Source organism: Rhinoderma darwinii, chromosome 2, assembly GCF_050947455.1.
Source record: "Rhinoderma darwinii isolate aRhiDar2 chromosome 2, aRhiDar2.hap1, whole genome shotgun sequence".
Classification (NCBI taxonomy): domain Eukaryota; kingdom Metazoa; phylum Chordata; class Amphibia; order Anura; family Rhinodermatidae; genus Rhinoderma; species Rhinoderma darwinii.
Window position 1 is genome coordinate 451,977,530 of NC_134688.1, and position 22,750 is coordinate 452,000,279.

The 22,750-nt window shown below is 40.4% G+C and overlaps 1 protein-coding gene across 4 annotated transcripts in view; it reads right to left on the reverse strand.

Moving 5' to 3' along the window:
- The window catches only part of APP (amyloid beta precursor protein), a 192,020-nt gene that overhangs the window by 21,455 nt on the left and 147,815 nt on the right, over window positions 1-22,750 (reverse strand). For 2 of the 4 annotated variants that reach the window (XM_075854518.1, XM_075854517.1), the window contains exons 7-11: window positions 18,609-18,776; window positions 10,313-10,446; window positions 9,482-9,556; window positions 5,757-5,915; window positions 2,835-2,963 (exon numbers count right to left, since the gene is read on the reverse strand). In XM_075854518.1, coding sequence (XP_075710633.1) covers window positions 2,835-2,963; window positions 5,757-5,915; window positions 9,482-9,556; window positions 10,313-10,446; window positions 18,609-18,776 — 665 coding nt within the window. The remainder of the gene's footprint in view (window positions 1-2,834; window positions 2,964-5,756; window positions 5,916-9,481; window positions 9,557-10,312; window positions 10,447-18,608; window positions 18,777-22,750) is intronic. The other 2 variants (XM_075854520.1, XM_075854519.1) reach the window with 1 other exon arrangement.

The following is a 22,750-nucleotide window of genomic DNA, read 5'->3' on the forward strand; positions in this document are numbered from 1 at the left end:
TAACATTAGCTCACGATGGAGTCTACTGCCACATACACTAAGTACAGTCCTTCAACTATATTCCCACAGAATATGATATGAAAACACCATCCACCCAAAAAGTACCTCCACCAAGCTACACCAGTATTATTGCACAGCTCAATCCAGATTCTATGTAAATATACATGTAGACAAGTAAGAATTGTGCCATTTGGCTAATAGAAGTGCTGAAAGAATACAACTGACTTAGAAGACCGGTGTATTTATGAGAGGAACGCTCCCCCAGGACTTCAGGTTGGTGGTAAACAGGTTGCTACGTACGTCAGTCACCGGAGAGAGGAGCGGGGACACTACATAAATATTAGTCTTAGTGCTCCTATTAGCCAAACGGCATTAACATTTTTTGTGCTGTTTCCGCTAATAGGAGTATAGACCTGTAGATATAATATACTGCTCTTACATAGGGCCGCATATTAAGCGGACAGATCTGATTTAAACTATAGGTCATTCCCTCAAGCTTGGTGACTCAGTGTTAGGGTTGGGGGTAGAATCTGTTATGCCATCTTTGATCTGTCAGGTATAGATCTAGCACTGTAATTCAGAGAGGGTCTAGAAGTTCAGAAGCTGTGATAGCATTGGAAGACATGTTATATTACAAAAACAAGTTATTATTTTTAGCATGATACTTGTAAACTTAAACTTTTATTGTGTCTTGGTGAATGATATGGACTAAGTTCATACTGGATTCTTGGAAACTCAATGTAAATTCTCCTGCTGTGACAAGAGAAGAAAAATCTAACTTTTTACAGGTAGCGGGGGTCCATCGCTTGGACAGTGGGGTTCTGGGTAACCGTAGAAATCACTATTCGTGCAACATTAGGTACAGTAGCGTGATCTTGGCAAGCAAATTCATCAGCACAGCTGGTTAGTAGATCTGAATGGCAGGAATTACCCTCCCCCGCAATTTTACAGCCCTGCTGCTTTCTCTCTGCACAATCTGCAAGGAGGTTGGAAGCACAAGTCTCGTCGGAATATTCTTTAGTTGCCATTATGCTTAATGGATTAATAGAAATTGGTCTGCAATGGAATCTGATTGCTAATAGGCCACAAGATGCACAGATTAACCGTACAGCCGTATCTGTAGCAGTTATATTAAATCTGTAAATTGACTGGATAACCAAATATATCAGCATAAGCTTTTTTTTTCAGCCGCACCACAGTAGTCATCTGTTTTCCGATGCATAAATCTGTCAGCCAATGATCAATAACACATTAGAGCTACGATGATCTACTAGGTACATCAGGAGCTTTATTTTTCTTCCAGTTAACTCTTTTACTGACCAGTTAGTCTAAAATGCATGGAAACATGTTTAATAGCCAAAATAAAGCCTGAGGTTCCTAAAGTCTGATTTTTCAAGTGGCTTATAAGGCTGGGTTCACACGTGGCGGAATTTCACTTAAATTCCGCTGCGGACACTCCGCAGCGTTAATCCGCAGCGGAGCCGTTTGTCCATTGACTTCCACTTTAATTTAGCAGTGTTCGTTTAGACGATGCGTAAAATTCCGCTGCGGAGCATAGGCTGCGGAGCGGAATTTGGTGTCCGCAGCATGCTCTGTCTGTTGCGGAGCAGTGGCGGACTCATGGCGGAATTTCTCCATTGACTTCAATGGAGATTCTAATTTCCGCAATGAAGTCCGCAGCTGTCATGCACATGTTATGTGTGCTGCGGATGCGTCTTGCTTTTTTAACTTGACATTTCTTCATTCTGGCTGGACCTATGTATTTCTAGGTCTACAGCCAGACTGAGGAAGTCAATGGGGCTCCCGTAATGACGGGAGCGTTGCTAGGAGACGTCTGTAAATAGTCACTGTCCAGGGTGCTGAAAGAGTTAAGCGATCGGAAGTAACTGTTTCTGCACCCGGGACAGTGACTACCGATCCCAATATACAGCAACCTGTAAAAAAATATAAGTTCATACTTACCGAGAACTCCCTGCTTCTGTCTCCAGTCCGGCCTCACAGGATGACGTTTCAGTCTAAGTGACGGCTGCAGCCAATCACAGGCCAAGCACAGGCTGCAGCGGTCACATGGACTGGCGCGTCATCCAGGGAGGTCGGGCTGAATGCCGAAAGAGGGACGCGTCACCAAGACAACGGCCGGTAAGTATGAAATTCGTTTACTTTCACTAGGGAAAGTGCTGTCCCTTCTCTCTATCCTGCACTGATAGGGAGAAGGGAAGCACTTTTCCCGCAGTCCGCAGCAGCTAGTCCGCATCAATTTTCTGCACATTTTGGGCAGATCCGCAGCCGTAATCCGCAACCCGGATTAGGTGCGGCATTGATGCGGACAGTTGCGGAGGAAATCCGCCACGTGTGGCCATGCCCTAAGTGTCATCCTCTTATGAGAAGCTTTAAAAGCTACTCGGCAGATTTGGCATATGTTGGTGTCCTATAGGGTGACTGATAGCATATCAATATTGCAGCTCAGCCCAATTGAAGTTAACAATCTATAAGGTCATTTATAAAGTTAACTTGCAAATGATTTCTCAAGATTAGCAGACTGCATAGGCCAATAATTGTAATGCCACCTTAATTCGATTTGCATCGTATCTATGGCCACCTTAATTTGTATTGCTGGCTGCCAGACCCTCTCAGGTGTCCACTCTTGCAGGGAGAGAAAAGGACTGCCATAAGCGCTACCAAAGGGGTCCGTCCTCCATATAAATGTACATGAATGTGCATAGTAATTATGGGAGGATTTGGATGATACGTTCTCTAACAACTAATGGACAGTAGTCATATAATGTCTATGATCGGCATAATAGACAACAAGATCTTGTTGTAAAAGAAGTTACCTGAGATCGAATCTGAGCAGCCTTCTTGGGATCCACCATGCGGACATGCTCAAAGTGTTTGAGAGTGTGTTGTCTGTCCTTCTGCTCGGCACGTACGTACTTCTTCAGCATATTAAAAACATGGCGGGGCTGCAAGAAAATACATAATGAATATTAGGCTGAAGGTGATAGACGCTGATATATTAATGGAGTGGCAGATGAATTTAAAACAGTTAAAAATAATACATTTCATTACAAGGAGTTACTTGATGATGTCACCAGGATAGTATAAAGGAAAGTGAAGAACAAAAACAACAAAAAGGAGTTCTACAAACTAATAGGTAGCAGTAGGGAACAAAATGAATCAACGTGGATGATGTACTAAACGCCCATCATGTAGTGATCATTCTGATGACAGACATCAGTTTGTAGTATTAGGTAAGTCTGTATATGTATACAAATTTTACACACAATTTCACTTTCTTGGCTGCATCATTGACACACTCCTATTGTTACAAGTACCATCTGCCCCTAGGAAATGAGCTACAGGTGCTTACATAATGAGAGAATATATAGTCTTGCAAAAGACTGAATTCTCTTAGTTATATTTTAAAGAGTACTTTGAGCAAGGGTGGTATAGAAGGTGTGGCCAGCATATTCAGGGGTGGTGCTTGGGCAGGGCTTATGTCTAAAAATGGGCATTTTGCATTTATCAGTCTCTGCTTCTGATCTCCAATTGTTAGGATATACGTATACACTCCAGAAAAGCTCCCAAAGGTGTTTGAGTATGAGTACTATTAAAATTTGAATACAGGTGTTGTTTTAAGTATTCAATACGGGTTGCCTCAAGTGATGTGGATTCACTTGAAGACAGAATTATACCAGTAGCACACTCCAATATACACTTCTAAAGTATGGGTACAACAGGCACCATGTCAAGACAGCCCTGGAGCCCTTTACAAGAAACCAAGCTGCCTGTGTGAATTGTACATTTCTGTTGATTGTGTTACTGGGGTTCTTATTGTAACATCAAAGTGCCCTACCATTAGTATTGACTGCAGTATTTAAATCGGTAAACGGCCAAGAATTAAGGATTCACCAATCTCCACGAGGAGGGCGGCTGTGATTTTAGAGCTTGACCTAGTGAATGCAGCCACACCTCTGGTCTTGGCTATTTATTCCATTAAACATTGCAATCAATACTAATTGGGGAGGGAGGGGGGGGGGGTCCTTGGGACCACAGCAATATTTCTATCTCCAGATGTGAAAATGTATTCCCGCTCTTGATGTACAGATATGTTGCGAAGAGGAAAAGGGATAAAATCTGGTGTGCAAAATCGGCATAGATTAATAACTGTATAAATTAGGACCCAAGCACTCAACTCTACAAAACAGTAGGACACCATAAAAGAAACTGAGCACATGTGCCGCTTCCCATATAATTTCATAAAAACATAAGAAAGTAAATATATTTAGTCTATAAAAATTTTCCTTTTCAGACATTTCCAATAATCATGCAAAAAGTATTTTGTGGTGAAGAGTAGAGATTTGCAGAAAAGCAGAGGAGGGATTCTCTGCACTCTGCTTTATCTGGCGCCCAAGGTAGAGTGAGTAACATCAAACAAACATCATTACATTTTTTTAATTATGCTAATCTCTGACCCAGTTTAACTTACTTTCCTTCTCCTTCAATAAATTTGTTTCCTTCACAAAGTTCACTGCACTTTATCAGCCATGCAAACGGCTCTTCAGCTAATGCGCCCAGGTGGAACTAAGTAGTATAATCATATGCGTATGTGACAGCCCAATTATACAGGGGATCCAGAATAAACACATCTACCTATTATGAATGTTTCATCTGAGGCTTAAACAAAGAATCGGAAACCGAAGCATCTGTAAGGGGTTTCCAAAATGTTGAATTACCGCTAACTTTGTCACCAGAGCTGTGTACCAGAGACAGACGTTCCCAAGGCACTCATCTACTCATTTTATTTTTTTCCATTATTATTCCATCAGCTACAAAATCAATATATAAAATATGTACCCATGCCTGAGGCCTACACAAGTAGTTTTAAACCATGTTTGCCTACTATAGGGAAAGCATGGGTGAAATGAGTACTATGCCTACTTCTAAAGTATATGTGGTCTCCAATAACACAATGGAGCAAAAAAGTATGATAAAAAAAGGAACATTAATTTTTTGATGACTCTTTCAAGGAAGAAGATTCAGTTGCTGAAAGGAATGATTTCATTCAGATAGGTTGAGGACCGATCCCTTGCCAAGAATGGTGAGGACCTCTAGGTAACAATGAGGAATTCATGGGAAAGATCATGTGAGAATAGACAAAGTGTTCAAGAAAGGAACCACCAATGATCCCCAATGTAACATCATTATGGTTATCCTCTATGTAGCTGCTATGAATATCATCAAGTCTTATTGTTTCTAGAAAAGAGTCTTGCTCCGAAGTGAAGTCTCACTTTGTGATCTAGACGTCTACTACCAAGCCATCAGGAACATCATCCTACAGAGAAGGGGCTGAATGAGCACTGGTCTAGTACCGGTAGTTACAGAACAATAAATGGATGAAGGTTCAACCTGTGGTACGTGTTTTCCCCCGGGGGTACACATCATATCTCTAGGGGTACTTACACTCTCCTAATATTGGAATTTTAATACATATTGCACAGTTTATGATCATAGCCTTGCGGATGATGTAAGTTATTTGCATAGATGTACTTGGCTTAGGAACATAGAGAAACACTGATCTAGAAAACTCTACTATGTTGAGGAGTTTACTGCACACAATGGGTTATTTTGAAATCTAAAAGTCAAATAACCAGGAGTCAAAAATTCCACTTATGATCAAAAAACTAACACAGGAACGGCTGAATACAATTTTTCACATTCCGCAAGTCGCATATATGAAATTGTTGACATCTTACCCTTGGCGGATCAGATTGTAATGCAGTAATATAATTCTCCAAGGCAACTCGGCGACGATCATTGAGTATGGCCTCCACTCGAACCATGTGAGTCTCAACCAGCTTCTGCCTTTCATTAGCTGCCTCTTGTTCCAATGATTCCACCTTTTCCTGGAAACGCTGAAAAGAAAAAAAGAAGTTCATGAATAAACAGCGTAATGAAGACAAAGGACAAGCACCAACTACTGTACTAGTTTTCGCTGTCATTCAGGTAGGAACATCCACATGACAGCCCCTGCACACACAAGGAGTTAGCAATAAAACACCTCCTTTACAGTATTGTTTAGTCTTTTTTGGGACGGTTGATACCGCAATGGCGGTAACTGTGGAAAAACGCGGGAAGTTTACAAAAAAAAATGGCATGGTTTTGACGTGATTACCGATCGGGTATGCTGTAAAAAATGGCATAAAAAAACACTCATGTAAACATACCCTTTAGATTTTTAATTTATTTCAATAGAAATAGCAATTTAGAAAGAACAATAATTGAGAAAAAACTGTGGATAATTAGCTGGAAAAACGTTTTGATGGTGTCATTGTCTTTTTTGAAAAAAAAACTCCAGGAGTTGTAACACCTCTGTATGTGTCATTGAAAGTTAATATAATGTTGCTCTTTACTGGCTTTGCTGCCTCCATGTTTCCAAAAACATAGGACCCTCTATGTCATTAAACCGGTCCTCAACTTTATGCAAATCCTATTTGTTAGAAAGGTCCCTTGCCAATAAGCTGTTCACAAGGTCTCCCACTACTGGTAACCCCAGCGATCAACTGTAATCTATGGAAGAACCGGCAGTAAGTGTTCTATTTACCTGCAGCTCCACCACAGGAGAGATTAAGCATTACATAGTGCCCATTCAAATTAATGGGTTGTCTGTGTAATGCAGGATAGGACCTCCAGACGAGAGATGCTCTTTCTAACCACTCTGTCATAGAGATGAGGATCCTGAACAGGGTAACCCCCTATTAATTCGGAATTCCCTAATAGGGTGTATGAAAATAGGTAGACTAGACAATCCCTTTAACTAATTCACAACCCACCTCTGTTCCCTCCCTCTCCAGCTAATACTGTATTCAAATGGTAATGGGAGGACTTAAAGGGAACGCTCATTTGAGTTGCCTAAATTAAATGTTAGTCTGTAGAATAAAAAAGGTGGGGAGATTTCTCAAAACTGTCTAAAAGAGAGACGGTCTTTCTTGTCCACAGCAACCAATCAGAATGCAACTTTCATTTTTCGAGAGAGGTTTAAGAAATGAAAGCGGAAATTTGATTTGTTGCCATCGACAACAAGGACAGTTTTTTTTCTACCAGTGAGTTCTGATAAATGAGGCCCAAATGGGGCAGTCTTAAATTTAGACCATTCAAAACTATACCAGGCAGGCAGAGGAAACTTATCTCAGTGGCGCACGCTCTCTGATAGATTTGGTGCATCTTGCTAGACATTTTAGACACTTTTCTCTTCTTTACACTACCCCTTGGCTGGCTTATTATATACCAGTATTTTGCACCAAAATCATGGCACACCCCATTAATAAATAAATTTTAGGGCTCCACTTAGCCACGCCACCTTTTATAGAAATGTCTTGTGAGGCACAAATAGACGGTCTAAAACGCATAATGAATTTGGTGTACAGCACGTACTCCAATTTTTTGGCGCAATTTGATCCAGAATTTTGCATTTGGCTTAGTACGTTTCCATAAATACGGTGTATGTATTTATATATATATATATATACATACACAGAGGTCGTCTTGTCGTGGCAGGTGGGCTAACACTTTTTGATCAAAATGTGCACTAAGAACCTCCCTATTTGTAGGTAGATTGAGCTTTAGTGCATATCTATTTATATTTAGTGGTTTAGGTGGCATTAGTGTCGCAGGGTACTGTCACCATTTTTTGTCTGCTATATATATATATATATATATATACACACACACACACACACACACATACACATACATACATATATATTTAAATGTGGTAGTTATTTCTTTTTTACGTTTAAGAATTTCCCCTGAGGCGGAGCCACATTGTATGCCTATAAATCCTCCCTACATTGTGTATATAGACAGTGCAGCAGGATGAGTTTGCTTCATGGCAGCTGCAATGAATAGGAGTTAGTGGTCAGAAAAATATCGATAGACTAAAGGTATGTTCACACTCAGCAGATTTCTTGCTTTCCATTCCATACAACTGAATGGGGTTGGTTCTGCAGCATGTGAATGTATTTCTGCAAGTTCCAAAAGAAAAGTCACAGGAATTTCTGCAACAAATCGGACATGTGTACACACACCCTAGGAAGAACTGAACTACAAAGAACACCCCCTCCCCCAGAGACCAGGTAGTGACAGGGGAGATATCTGTGTGTGTATAACCTTGCCTTTTGGCATCTAGGCTTCCAGCAGTACAGCAGAACTGTCTTCAGTCACTCTGCTTTCAAAGAAATAATAATGAGGTGACTCTGCTGATCCCCTCCCAGTCTACACAGCGACATTTGCATAATGTCATTTTAATGATTATATACTCCCTTTAAGAAATCATGAAAAGATATTTCTGACAACATTAGGGCTCATGCAACATATTATGGAAAAGTGCTGTAAGGATCTGGAAATAGAAGGAAATTTTTTTCCTCTCATCGATTCATATAGAATCTGTGAGTAACTTATGCATGTATTATAGAGATAATATCCGCTAGAAGAATATGGTGCACACAGGGTGTGCACGAGACCTAAAAGATACATTTTTCCCATACAGTAAATTCACTTCTACATTGGGACTGGCACTGTCACGGTTTTGAGCCGTTATAAATGTATTCCAGCTCAAAATCCCTTGTGTGGTTGACTGGCGGTACGGTGCACACTACATTTATTTTTAAGTATTTGTCAAATGACCTTTGACCCTAGAATAATTTCTGCATGAAGGAAAAATATTTTTTGGGGTGATTGGCGTCGGTACATTTTACTTATGTGGATTATACTTATTTCAGCATGTTTGTAATCTTCATAGGAGGTTGCTACAATTACATAAATGTAGCAATTAATTAGTCAAATCCCAAGAGCACCATGGGTAGGTGCGACATCCATCATGACGGTTTCCAGCAAATGACTCCTGCTCATTGATATGCAGAAAAGTACAAGTGGCATTCATTTGCAAGGTAATTTGGAAGTGTCAGTAGAGAAGGGTTAATTTCTGCTCCATTAAATCAATTCTACCTATATACCTATAAAGTTATATTAGGTCACCGCCCTTGGTAAGACAGCGCCTATGTGGCCAGAAAACTGGCATTTTAAAGAATAGTTAAACCCATAAAATGTCTGCATTGCCTGATATAAGACTACAGTACTTTTAAGACTATACAATTCTACTTAAAGTCAAAGTCCACTCTTAAATACCATTTTGCTCTTGTAATCTATATGAATCCAATATTCTGTGAATTTTGAGACGCACTGCCAACATGATAGAATTGTACGTGGACGAGCGATCAGAACAACGAGCGCTCGTCCTCATACATTACTGATAATTGCTCCATGTGAAAGGAGCAAACGTGCGGCGATCAACGAGCTGTCTTGTTGATCGACGCTCGATTACACGCCCCTCGTCGGGCCATATGAAAGGACCTTGAAAGGGGCCTGTCCTAGTAACAGATGGCCTTTAATCAATAAAAAATATGTCCTCGCTTGTTCCTACCTCTATGACAGCCTTCTTGTCAGCTTTAGGAAGATTCTTTGCTTGACGCTCAGCTTCCTCCCATTCCTTCATGACCTGTGCAAACAAAATCTTTGTGAATGAGACACCACATCGAAGCAGGATAAACAGAATTTATAACCACAGCAGCATTGTGTACAAAGGCTTAAAGGGGTTTTCCAGGACTTTTATATTAATGTCCTATCATTAGGATTAGTCATGAAAATCAGATTGGTGGGGTCCGATTCCCAGCACCCTAACCGATCAGCTGCTCTTCATAGTTTAGTTTGCAAAGAGCTGCAATCCCAGGCACAGCCGCCATGGAAGTGTACGTCGCTGTGGCTAGTAAACTATGAAGGGCTGCGGCATTAGTCACCGGGGCCCCTCTAACCCTAGCACCAGTGCCATAAATACCGCTGTAGCAGCCATAGCGGCTACTACGGGGCCCACGGCATGAGGGGGCCCGTGCCACCCGACCCGACACAACATTAGTCGACGATGCTATTGATTCCGTCAAAACGATGGAACCCTTGCACAACTGAGACAAACGGAAACCATTGGCACCGGATCCGTCACCATTGAAATGAATGATGATGGAAACGGAAACCTATGGTTTCCGTCTGTGTAAGTCAGGGCTCCATTCTGACAGAAACCTCAGACGGAATATCAGAATAGAGCCCGAACGGATATGTGAACGAAGCCTAACTTTTACATATTTTTCCACTGTGCTGCTTTGGACTTTTCTTTGATAGATGATAGATATATATATAGATCGATATTGATAGATCGATAGATAGATAGAATTTGTGATTGTAACTAATTGTAACTATTTACCTCAGACATTCGCTCCCTATGTTTGCCTTCAAGGCGCTCCTTGGCTTTCTGGAATCGATCATGTTCATTTTCATCATTAGGGTTTTCTAGGTACTTGTCAACAGCATCAGGGGTGCTCGCAGCAGTGGTGGGAACTAGTCAAGGTTAAAAAAATAAAAAAAGACGATTGAAATACACAAAACATATTACTTAACATTACAAGATAACTGATTTTAGCATTCTCACACAGAGTTAGAAGGTTTACTACAGAAGCCAATGAGAATTCAATCAGAAGAGGGTTAATATAACAAAAAAACATTAAAATTATTTATACAGAATCTCCTCATGCCATATTCATAATTATTGTGAATTTTCCCATAAAACCCAAACTATCAAGACCTTGACTCATTCTCTTGTGTTATATTGTCTGTATGTTTTAGCAAATACTTACACTACTTATAAAGTAACAATTTCAGAGCTACTCTACATTGCGGCATTCTTATGTTCGCCCTCCTGGAAACGTATGAATAAATTGACAACTGGGTGCTACCGTTCCCCTTTTCATTAGGGTGTGTCCCTACGCAGTCTGATACTGTCCAATCAGTGCTGACAATGTCACAGTGTGTAGTGACAGACCCTTTTGACAAGGCCAATGGTACCACCCAGTTGTCAACTTATTCATACAATTCCAGGAGGAATAACAAGAGGATTTTTTAAGTTTGAGTCAACAGTTCTCCAGAATTGTTATTTTATGTAGAATCCAAGTATTAACTAAAACATATAGTTCGTTTTCTTTAGTACCAGTGTTTATTTTAATTAAGTAGCGAAAATGTTCTACTACCTGTTGGATTAAATGTGTAAACTGGAAAATATAGCTGGGAGTAATGTGCTCCTTCACGAAACATATAAGGAACCGCCATTGTAAAGCACAAGTACACATGCAAAGAGATGACGACCAATATTCATTTAATCTACAAGTGGCCACCTCTACACCCCTTATACTTACACCCTGAACTGTAAGCCTTACATTGGCCATAGATGTAACGAGAACCAGTAACGAGCCAATCATACATAGGGATTGTTAATGATAATCGTCTATAGTACTAATACCAATGCATTCCATTGGTTGGAACAATTATTGCACCTCCATTTTGGGTTTTACCCTCTGTAAACGGGCCAAACATGGACCAAATTTTCATCAGGGTAGATATATAAATATTTTATACAATGAAACTATCTGATGAACCAAAATTGATCTAGTTCACACCATTATATTTTTGTGTTGAAGACTTTGAAAATATGTTGGTAAACCAGCTCAACAGATATTGGATACTTGCTGAATATAAGGCACTTATACCATCTCCAATACTTTTATATTCTAGAAACAGCGCCACTCTTGGCCATGGGCTTTGTCTGGTATTGCACTTGTACCATCCCCAATCCTTTTATATTCTAGAAACAGCGCCACTCTTGGTAATAGGCTTTGTCTGGTATTGCAGCCTAACCCAATTGACTTGAATGGGACTGAACTGCAATACCAACAGTCCATAGAAAAAAATCGGCTCGGTTTCAGGAAAACAAGCAGAGAATTTCTTCTGCTCTCACAAACCCCTTAAGCTGGATATACATGGGACAATAAGACAAAAATCAAATAAAAACGCGAAATAATCGTATATTGGAAAGCAGAAGCAGAGTCAAAGGTGTTTGGAAGCCGCTCGTCTCCACAGAATGACCTTGTTTGGCCTAGGAGACAATTAGAACGTGTCTGCGGCCAGCACGATGCCATTGTTTACCTTCTAACAAACAGTTGGGGATGCATTATGTCAAATAAAATGTATACGGTCTATAAATCCATTGATGTATTATTTATTATGTGAAGTCATCTCAACTGGAAGAAATAATTGGTAATACTGGGAGTTGTGTTCTTATTCTGGAACACTGCGGGTCAACAGAAAATAAAGCATGAAATCCCTTATGTAATACTTTAGATTATGTCTGAGATTTCCTCTGACTGGAACAGAATAATATTTGCTGTTGCGATTCTTTTCCCTTTGATGTTTATGCTGTTGCGAAACATTCACTTACATCCGATGCCTACAGCAAATGAAGGGTTTGCTGGAGCTGCAACCACAAGTACAATTATCCACACTCCACCAGCTCCAGGTACAAACTAAGCGGCCTGTTCGGATATACAATTCCTATCAAACATCAGGAGAAAAGTGCATTACACTTTCTTGCATTCATGTTATGGGACACCGAAGGCGTTGACCATCGAATCCACCAGACATGTCATAAATATGTGATCGTTCTTCCAGGCAACCGTATTTCCAAGCGAGTCTGGATGTCATGAGCCTGTCCCAGATGTACGCGGGTAGGGGAATGTACCTGCGTCATGTGTGGCCCCACACTGGATACGACAAGGTGGTGAAAAACTGGCGGCCTCATGTGGCTCACGTGCTCAACCGGAGGTCCTATGTATTTAGCGCTCACCTTCTGTTCTAGAGGTGGGTGGAAAAGCAAATGGTCCCATTGACCAGTGCTTCTCAAATTGTGAGGTAGGCATCAGAGGCTTAACTTAAACTTACTAGGCCCAATGCAATATTAGGCACTGAGGAAAAAAGAAACTTGGCTCAGGCATGTGTCGAAGATCATCTTACCACCTGGAGAGACTGATGGTGGCAGGGATCGGGTGCTGAAATTACATTTTTTTTTATTGTTTTCTATAGGGTTCATATATTTCTTCTGTAGTATAACAATAAAAGGGCATAAGAAACTTGTGGTGTCAGCGGTCCAGTTGTCGCACTTATTGAAGTTCTGTAATTCTTTTTTAACAACGTTTTCACTCCGTAGCACGATGAGCTCTCCGAGACCCAGAAATCATTACCGCTCAATAGATTACAACAGGTAATGTTCCAGCAGGGAGATACAACCGCCTCAGGCGAACTGTACGGGAAAAAAATATACGACTGGCAAAAATAAGTAACATAATAAAATAATAATATTTTGTGAAGAGACATCTCTACACATATTCGCCTGCATTCCCAGATTAACGCGTTGTCGGGGAAATATTTAGTTACACTTCTAGGTGACAGATGTGTCATGGCTGACAGCGATAACCCCACCGCAGACAGTCCATAGTTAGGTCACCAATTAGCCAGAATCCTTTTTGAGAAATAGGACTCACAATTTTGATTATTTTAAAGACTATAATCCAAAATTTGTCAAGATATTTTCAAGTATTTCTAAAGATATTTAAAAACAGATAGTAAATTAAAAATTTGACCTCTTATTACCTAAGGTATAATGACCGCTCGGTCATTATACCTGAGTAATAAGATGAGATTAGTGCATAGTGCTTTATTATTGGGTTCAATGTATAAACAGTATGCAGTAAGCTCCCCCTGGAGGCAGCCAGGAGTTTATAATTTAACTAAATGTCTATGCTAGGAATTTGGAGCTCCGTTTTAAAAAAGCACCAATCCATTTTATAGTTATATTAGGAAATTAATTGGCAGATAAATACGGACATGGTGTTAAAAAGTGGACATCAGAATTAATTTCTTACTTTGTTCAAGATCTCTGGTTGCTGTCATTCAATAACCGCTTTCATTGTTACATCCAGGGGATAAAAAAAAACGTGTCCACGGTCATGTGATGATCCCACATGTGCAGGGTTTGTTACAAGACACAGCTCTTATAACTGTACTGTAACGAGTCGGCACCTGTGTTTCAATCACATGACACATTTTATCCCCTGGGTGTAAATAATAAGGGTATGTTGACACGCCATGTTTTCAGCCGTATTTCGAGGTGTAAACGCTTTGAAATACGCCTGTAAAAATGGTAGCTATACGCCTACAAACATCTGCCCATTGAATTCAATGGGGAAAACGGCGGTTCGTTCAGACGGGGCGTTTTTATGCCACCGTTTTAAGAAACGGTGCGTAAAAAAGAGCATGTTACTTCTTGAGACGTTATGGAGCGGTGTTTCATTGTGTCCATGGGAAAACAGCTCCAAAAACGGCTGAAAAAAAAACCCGGCTGAAATCAGAGACCGTATTATCTGAAAACAGCTCCGTAAATTTCAGCTGTTTTTGACTCTGCGTGTGAACATATACCCTAAAGGTTCTTATTAAATGACAGCAAGCAGAGATCTTGAAAATAAGTCAAGGAATTGATACAGAAAGTATTTTGGAAAACTGTATAACTTTTTATTTGACAAAGAATAATTTGATCATCTTCCTATAGGGATCAAAGGAAGACCAGCAACGTAGCTGAGCAACAGTATTTATTTTGATTGTTATTTATACAAACTAAAGTATCTGCACCCCCCTTATAATTAGGAGTTTCTGCCATTTCAATCACACCCAGTGATAACAGTCATGTGACATCAAGCTTTGCCTCGTCTGCATATCACATTTACGGGCACGTGTGAAATTTGCTGCTGAATGTATGCCCTATGTATACCCCACAGTCACATAAGTATGCCCTTCGTAAAAAAAACATATACTGTGCAGTATACACTTTTTCTTAAAATTTCCTTTTATCGAAAGGTGTAGTAGACTATGCTTTTTGATACAGTTTATTATGTCCATGATAAATGTAATGTGCAGAGAGCCTGAGTCACCTCAAATTTCTGCCATGGTCAATACAGTGTGTTGCTTTGTGAAGTCGAAGTGTCTAGGAGCAACAACAGCTTAGCGTAGAAGCAGGAGGACTCTCACACAATGGAAATGCTGAGTACTAAAGAGCATAGAATATAACAAAAGTAAAATAAAAATCATCTGTTCCTAGTTTTGACATCCAATACCAAATGTCAAGCTGTCTCCGGAAGCAATGGGCAAGAACTATTTATTGGGACCTTCATGGATTAAGTGTCCACGGTAAAGTACCTCTTCAAAAGACTGAGATCAGCAAGCACAATGCCAAGTGGAGTGACGTAAAGCACCGCATCACTGATACCTGGAACAGTGGACATACTTTTCTTTTTAGCGATTAATCAGACTTCAATATCTGGTAGTCTGATGGATAAATCTGGATTGGGCTGATGACAGGAGAATGTCTTCTTACCAAACGCTTAAAGTTGGGGGCCGTTTTTTGAGGTTGGTTCTGGGTCTCCGTCTCTAAGTGAAGTGAAATCAACGTTGCAAGTCTTTGAGAGCGGTTTGCAGAGGACTCTTTCCTGTTTCAGCATGAGAGTGGCCCAGTGAAAAAAACATGACGTCCATAAAAAAAATTGGTTGCCGAGTTTGGTGTTCAAAGAGCCATGAATGGCTCCAACTGTAAATTGTGATCTTGGCTATAACCACTATGAATATGATCTGTGCAACCAACCATGGGAACCACCTATGAACCAGCGATACTCCAGGAAGATAGAAGCCAAGGCACCGGACGTTACACAATGCGATTACGGCTTTATTTCCAAATGGTATAGTAACATATTGCAGGCAACGTTTCGGCAATACAAGGCTTTCATGGTCCTGTATGGCTTGATAAAGGCCTTGTATGGCCAAAACTTTTCCTGTAATATGTTACTGTACCATGAGGGAATAAAGCTGCATTCGCATTGTGAAACTAAGTCCTTGGCATCTCTCTTGCAACCTCCATATCGTACAAAAAGTATTGGGTGGATGCAAAGAGAAAAAAGATCCCCAATGACAATCTATATATAGAATATGGGGACAGAAAATCAACAAGTCTGTAAACTTAGAAAAAAAGACATACAATGTTATTTAGAAACAAAGCATTCTTGTCACGCACCACATTTCACCACATTCATAATCTGCACCTTTCTTTGAATGATGTCTGAATGTAACATTCTCCTTGCCCGATTTCAGAAAGCCTGTATCAAAAGGTTAAACTCATGCATGCTTAAGTACAGCAATCTAGCGTAATGATAGATGCTTACCATTCATTACTGCAAAATGAGTTTCTGCTGAATGAATATTATAATACAGATTAATATTCTATTCTGAAAATGTTAAAACACAACATCCGTGTCTCATCTGTCTATGACTATTGTTGGCCCTCAGCCCCTCTCTGTCCTTTTTATCCACCTAACACTCCCCATAGCCCTCTGTCTATTGCTCTTCATCTACCTCTCTCTGTCCCTGTCCACTTATTGCTCTCCATCAACCGCTCACTCTCGCTCTCCACTTATTGATCCCACTCACACACTGTAGCTTTCTACCTACCGCGCTCTCCTTCACTCTCTGTTTATTGCTCTCCATTTACATCTCTTTCTCCATCTTCTATTCTCCATCTATCCCTGACCCTTGCTCTCCACCTACCGCTCTCCCTCGCTCTCTGCCTACCGATCGACTTATCGTCCGCCTACTGATCTCGCTTACACACTTTAAATATTGCTCTCCCTTCTTTTCAGTCTAACCTACTTGATTGCCCAGTTTACCACGGGCACATGCTCACCCTCACGTTCTGCCTATCTCTCTCCCTCGTCCTCTTTCTTCTGCTCTCCCCCGTTCTTTGCCTACCGCCCAACTTCGCTCTCTGCCCACTGATCTCGCTAACACTCTCCAACTAGTGCTCACTCTTCTTTTCAATCGAACCTTCCTAAATGCCCAGTCTACCACTTGTACATTCTCTTACTCACGCTCGGACTGTATCTATACATACATTCAAGATAAGGAAGGGGATATTTTGGAAGGCCACATTTAATATAAGCTACAAGATTAAAAGAATACTCAGGCGCTTAAATTACCCAAATGATTCCACAAATTCAGTCCAGTGATCCTGGTGGTATCCTCCTCTAAAACACCTTGAGGAAAGGTAACGGCACAATACAACTGGTGCAGCAGATGTCCGTGCTGGCTGGGCTCGATAGTACTACGTCCGTCCTGGGCTCTTTCTTAAAATGAGCCTGGGCTATCGCTGTGCAGAAGGTGTCCGTGCTGGCTGGGCTCAGTAGTTCTGTGGATATCCAGGGCTCTTTTTGATTTTAATATGAGCCTACTACGCCAAGTTAGCCTGACCTAGGGATTCGCCGTATCGGCTTCATCTGTGCCCCAAAAGAAGCCGATACGGCGAAACCATGGGTTGGGCTAACTTGGCGCGCCTTGATTTCATATGCGGTTTTAAAAAGTTATATTTGTGAGTAGCAATAAACCTGTGATTTATCACAATTTACTGGCAGTACTTACTCTATGTATCATCCTTCTCGTAGTAGGCTCATATTAACGTCACAAAGAGGCCTGGACAGCCGTAGAACTACCGAGCCCAGCCAGCACGGACATCTGCTGCACTAGTTGTATTGTGCCGTTACCTTTCCTCAAGGTGTTTTAGAGGACGATACCACCAGGATCACTGGACTGAATTTGTGGAATCCTTTGGGTCGTCGGAGCGGCTGAGTATTCTATTATTTTTGAAAGTTTGTAAAAGAGTTTCTGGGACAAACTCTTAACTTCGCCCGCTCCGACATTTTTTCTGACATTAAGTGTGCGTGACACAATTATACACATATATACCGTAATTGCTGACCGCTTTTACATTTGTCTATATAATCTGTCATTTAATATAACCTCCTTCTGATGAATGATAGACCCTAGGGTTTACCAACAAACTCATTTAAGTCAAGTGAATTTGGCAACATGAATGTTTTTATACAATAATTTCCTAATATTAACATGAGATTGAAAAAAAATAAAAAAAAGATAGGGATAGGTTTAGTGCGCTCTTCACAGAGAGAATTTGAAGTGGCATCTTAGCAAGCTGTGAGCATTTGATTGGGACATAAATGATTAAAACCCGCGAAATCCAGGGAAATGTTAAAGTATATGTGACAGCTCCAGAAAATGATGAGTTTTCCCTACGCTACGTTCTATTATTCTTACAAAACTGTTTCCCCGAGAACAGAAGCAACCTGGCTTCATCCACTTAAAATATGAAGTTCATCTTTGCATTCATCACCTTAATTAGCTTACTAAGTGCATCTTCATAAATTTCCACACACAAACTCTTCCACGGGAACAATAATTATCTTGCAGGAGACAAACTATTAAAAAATAAAAAATGTTCAGGTTTATAAAAAAAAAAAAAAAAAGTCCCAAAGGCAGAAGAAGTGTTAATGCCTCAACGCACACAGCTGATGTGTTAGTCAAGACCCAGAAAGCAGAGCTGCCATCTATCATGCTTCCGCTGAACGGTGTTAATAAGGTGAAAGAAACGGAAGGTGACAGAAGGGGTTAACATCAGGTACTGGAATGGTTAGTTACAGGCCAAGTCTGGTCTAACAGGATGCAATTGGTTATAGGGAGCGGAGCCTGTGGCGATAGGTTGCCACAAGTCGGAGAGGTCCACTTACTGACGTTGCCACAGACTGCCATGCAGTATTCCTCCGAATCAAAGTTGTTCCGGTTCCCGCCACAGCCTCCGTAAATGAACTGTACGCATTTCCTTTCAGTGACATCATAGAACCAGCGGGTGATCATTGCTCGACAAGGACCAGTCTCAGCTTCCTCGGAGCACACCTCTATTTATAAGACGTGGAGGAACTAGGTTTAGTAGGAGTTCAGAATGCTCTAAAATAAAAATATATCTGCAGTAGTATTTCTTATATTATTTCGATTTCAAGTCGGTGGTGAGTTTGGATTCTCCTACAAGTACAATCATGATCTGCACTGCTTAAGAATGATGGGCACTTAAAGGGCATGGATAGGCCCCTGTTCTCCGTCCTCTTGGTATCACCAGGTAGTCAACAGCTAAGTGAAGACATTCACTCGGATACTTTTCAGCCACCAGGACAAAAATATAATGACAGACAAAAAATAAACCCCACAAAGGAATTTTTGCAATAAAAATATGCTACATGATATATCTTGGTTTTTGGAGTTCAACGTTTTGGGCAAAATATTCCCAAAAAAGTGAGGCTGCAGAGGCGTTTTCCGAGACTAGGTGACCAAGGTTTAATCTGCCGATAGACCTATTGTCTAATGTCAAGATAAAGAGCTTGACAGACAAACAATAGAATTTAACATATACATTGAATATATTTTTATTTATTGCCTCAATCACCTCTCCTGACATGTCTGTTTTAAAAAATACTTATATTCCCTATGAAATAACAATTCTGGAGCATCTTTTCTTATAACTCTGCACTGTGTCGTTCCTCTGTTGTTCCTCCCAGAAATGTTTGAATAAATTGACAACTGGGTGTTACCAGTTGGGGGGGCTGTCCCTACACTGTCTAACACTGTCCAATCAGTGCTTACAATGCCTGGCTGTTCAGGGATACGCTCCTTTGACAAGAGGAACGGTTTCACTCAATTGTCAAATTTAGTCATACATTTCCAGGAGGAATAACTGAGGAACAGAACACAGCAGAGTTCTCAGAAGAGAGATTTCATGGGGAATACAAGTATTTTCTAAAACACATGTCAGAAGAGCGGACTGGTCCTCTTTAACATGATGTGCAGCTAATCGGTCATGTCTTTGGATGAGTCAATCATGCCTCCTTAGGGCTCATCCAGACGAGCGTGTATTTCATCCGCGTGACGGCCGTTAAAACAACGGCCATAACACGGACTCACGTATTTCAATGGGGCCGTTCACACAAACGTTGTTTCAACGGAGCATGTGAAGGGTCCGTGAAAAAATAGGACATGCCTTATTATTTTTTTGCGTTTTCACGTGTCCCTCCATAGACTCTAGTCTAGGGGGATGCGTGATAACACGTCTTGCACGGGTGCACCTCGGCAGTTTTTCACGTCTGAATGTAGCCTTATACTGCTAATTATTTTATTCCTATGACCAGCTTTTGTTCCAGTATTGGCAGGACATCGGATTATAGTATTGGAGGACAAAAGGGTCAATTACCTCAAACAGTATAAGGGTATGTTCACACAGAGTTTTTTGCAGGCAGAAAATTCCGCCTCAAAATTCCATCTGGAATTTTGAGGCAGATTTTGCTCTGCCTGCATGCCGTTTGCCGCGTTTTTATCTGCGTTCTGCGCTGCCATTGAGCGCCGCGAGCAAAAATGTCACGAAAAAAGCTTTCTCTACCTCCCATTGATGTCAATGGGAGGTCAGAGAAGTAAACTCCCAAAGATAGGGCATGTCGCTTTTTTTCCCCATTAGCCGATTTTACCGCTCGCGGGCAAAAAAACGCGCTTGCCTCCCTATGAAATCAATGGGAGCCGTTTTCGGACGTTTTTTTGGTGCGTTTTCCGATGCGGTTTCCACGTCAAAAAAACTCTGTGTGAACTGGCCCTAACAGTTTTTGTTGCCCTTATTGTTTTTATCAGTAATTTTATGTTTATTTTGGTTTTATGTTGATCTTCAAATTTACGCTTGGTCATATAGGTTGATAATCTCCAATCAGAACTATTGTGGCTTTTCCTTGACTTGGCTAGGTCAATGTAATGTACCTTCTGATACTTATTTTACTTTTATGATCAATTAAAAGTTTGTTCTAAAATGTTTAAATGCAGCAGATCCATGGAGAAGGAGGAATATTGCTCTTCTAGGGACATGTCGCGTATAACCTAAACCTGCCTTCCCTACCAAACGGATGCGCAAATCCTGAACTCTGATTATAAAGCCTGAGTTACTTAGTCCTGGAGAAGTTCGATAATATAGATATAAAAATGATTTTCCCATGACTGTCTCCTTCCATCACTATAGGAAGAACCCGAAACAAGACTTGCGACTGCATAACAATGGATTTAATATGCACAACTGTGTCCTCACATACATCAGTTTCCTGCGCACTATAAAGATTTGCACGCAGCTGTGTTACAGCGCTGACAATTAACGGCACGTATCAAGCCCACAAAAGACAATTTTCTTTATAGGGGGAAGATGGCACCACATTATTACAATGCACTAAAAAGAGCAATTTACATTTGCAATTATCCCAACAAACTGCTTGCTCGGAAATCTCCTTTCGAAAGATTCTTTTTCCGCCATTTCCGCCAGTATTCGAAAAATAAGCATTGGTACAGTAAATTATATTCTTTTTGTCGGAGCCTTTCCGCTTTGGCTATAAAGAATACATTTCTGGCTCAATAATTTGGCCGGCTCAGTGAAATAGATCTATCATTGAGAAGGCCGGAGTGGACCGGTAATACAAAGATCTGCCAGGTATCCACTGCCAAAGCAGATAGGACCTGCTGTTCTACAAAGCGGCCTGTCTGGAGATCCTAATATTACACATGGTCTTACAAATGATGTCTGGTCTACAGTCTATGAGAATATGGAATAAAGCATGTCACAAAAGAGATTGGGAATTTTTTAATTTTTTTATTGAATTGCTATAGCTTCGGCTCAGGTTAGGCTCTATTCCATTGGATTCATGGCTTCCCGTTTTTTTTTTTTTTTTACAGGATCCAGGATGGATATGATCGATTTGTTATGATCCGTTTGATAGATCGCTCATGATCCCTTGGGAGTGAGAGGCTTTGGAGGACCAAGCCTATTTCCATTTTTTTTATCTATGTCTTCAAAGAGCCATAACTTATTTTTACGTCAACATAGCCGAATGAGGGCTTGTTATTTGCATGCCGGGTTGTAGATTTTAATGGTCATGTAATGTACCATAAAATGTACTAAAAAACTGAAATTATTTTGTGGGGTGGAATGGAAAAATAAAATCAGCAATTCCTCCAATGTTTTTTGGATTTCTTTTTTGCAAAGTTTACTGTACGGTAAATTTGACATATTTTGTTGGTCAGCACTATTACGGCAATAACAAATTTCTACTGTTTTCTTTTTTGTTTTACTGCGTTTACAAAACAAAAACAACTTGTTGAAAATATATTGTTTGGTGTCACCAAATTCTGAGATGCATAACTTTTTTTTTTTATCAATGGATCGGTGCGAGAACTTGTTTTCTGCAAGGCCAACTGAAGTTTTTATTGGTACTATTTTGGGGTACATACAATTTTTTTGATCACTTTTTATTCCACTTTTTTTGCAAGGTGAAGTGACTAAAAAAAACAAAAACATTTTGGCAACATTATCTTGTAATAGTTTGGATAGTTTCGAACACGGCTATACCAATTATGTTTATTTTTTACATTATTTTACGTAAAAAATAGAAAAAGGCGGGTTTTGAACTTATATATAGTTGAAAACTTTAACTTCTTTTGACATTTGACTTAAACATGCGATCGTTTGATCGCTTGTACAATACACTGCAATACTTATGTATTGCAGTTTATTTTGCTTTTACTGTTCTGCTATTAAGCCATGTCTCTGAGAAATTATCGGCACCCAGGATCGCCTTGCAGGGGGGCTCATAATATGACAGAGGTAGTCCCACTCTGTCTAACAGCTTAGATGCTGCGATCGCTATCGACTGCAGAATCTAAGTGGTTAAACAACCGGGATCGGAGTTACCTCCGATACCAGTCAATAAAACCAGGTGTCAGCTGTAATAAACAGCTGACACCCGCTCCATACTTCTCCCCTTCCGCTAGAACGTATGTTTACGTCTCTTGCATGTTT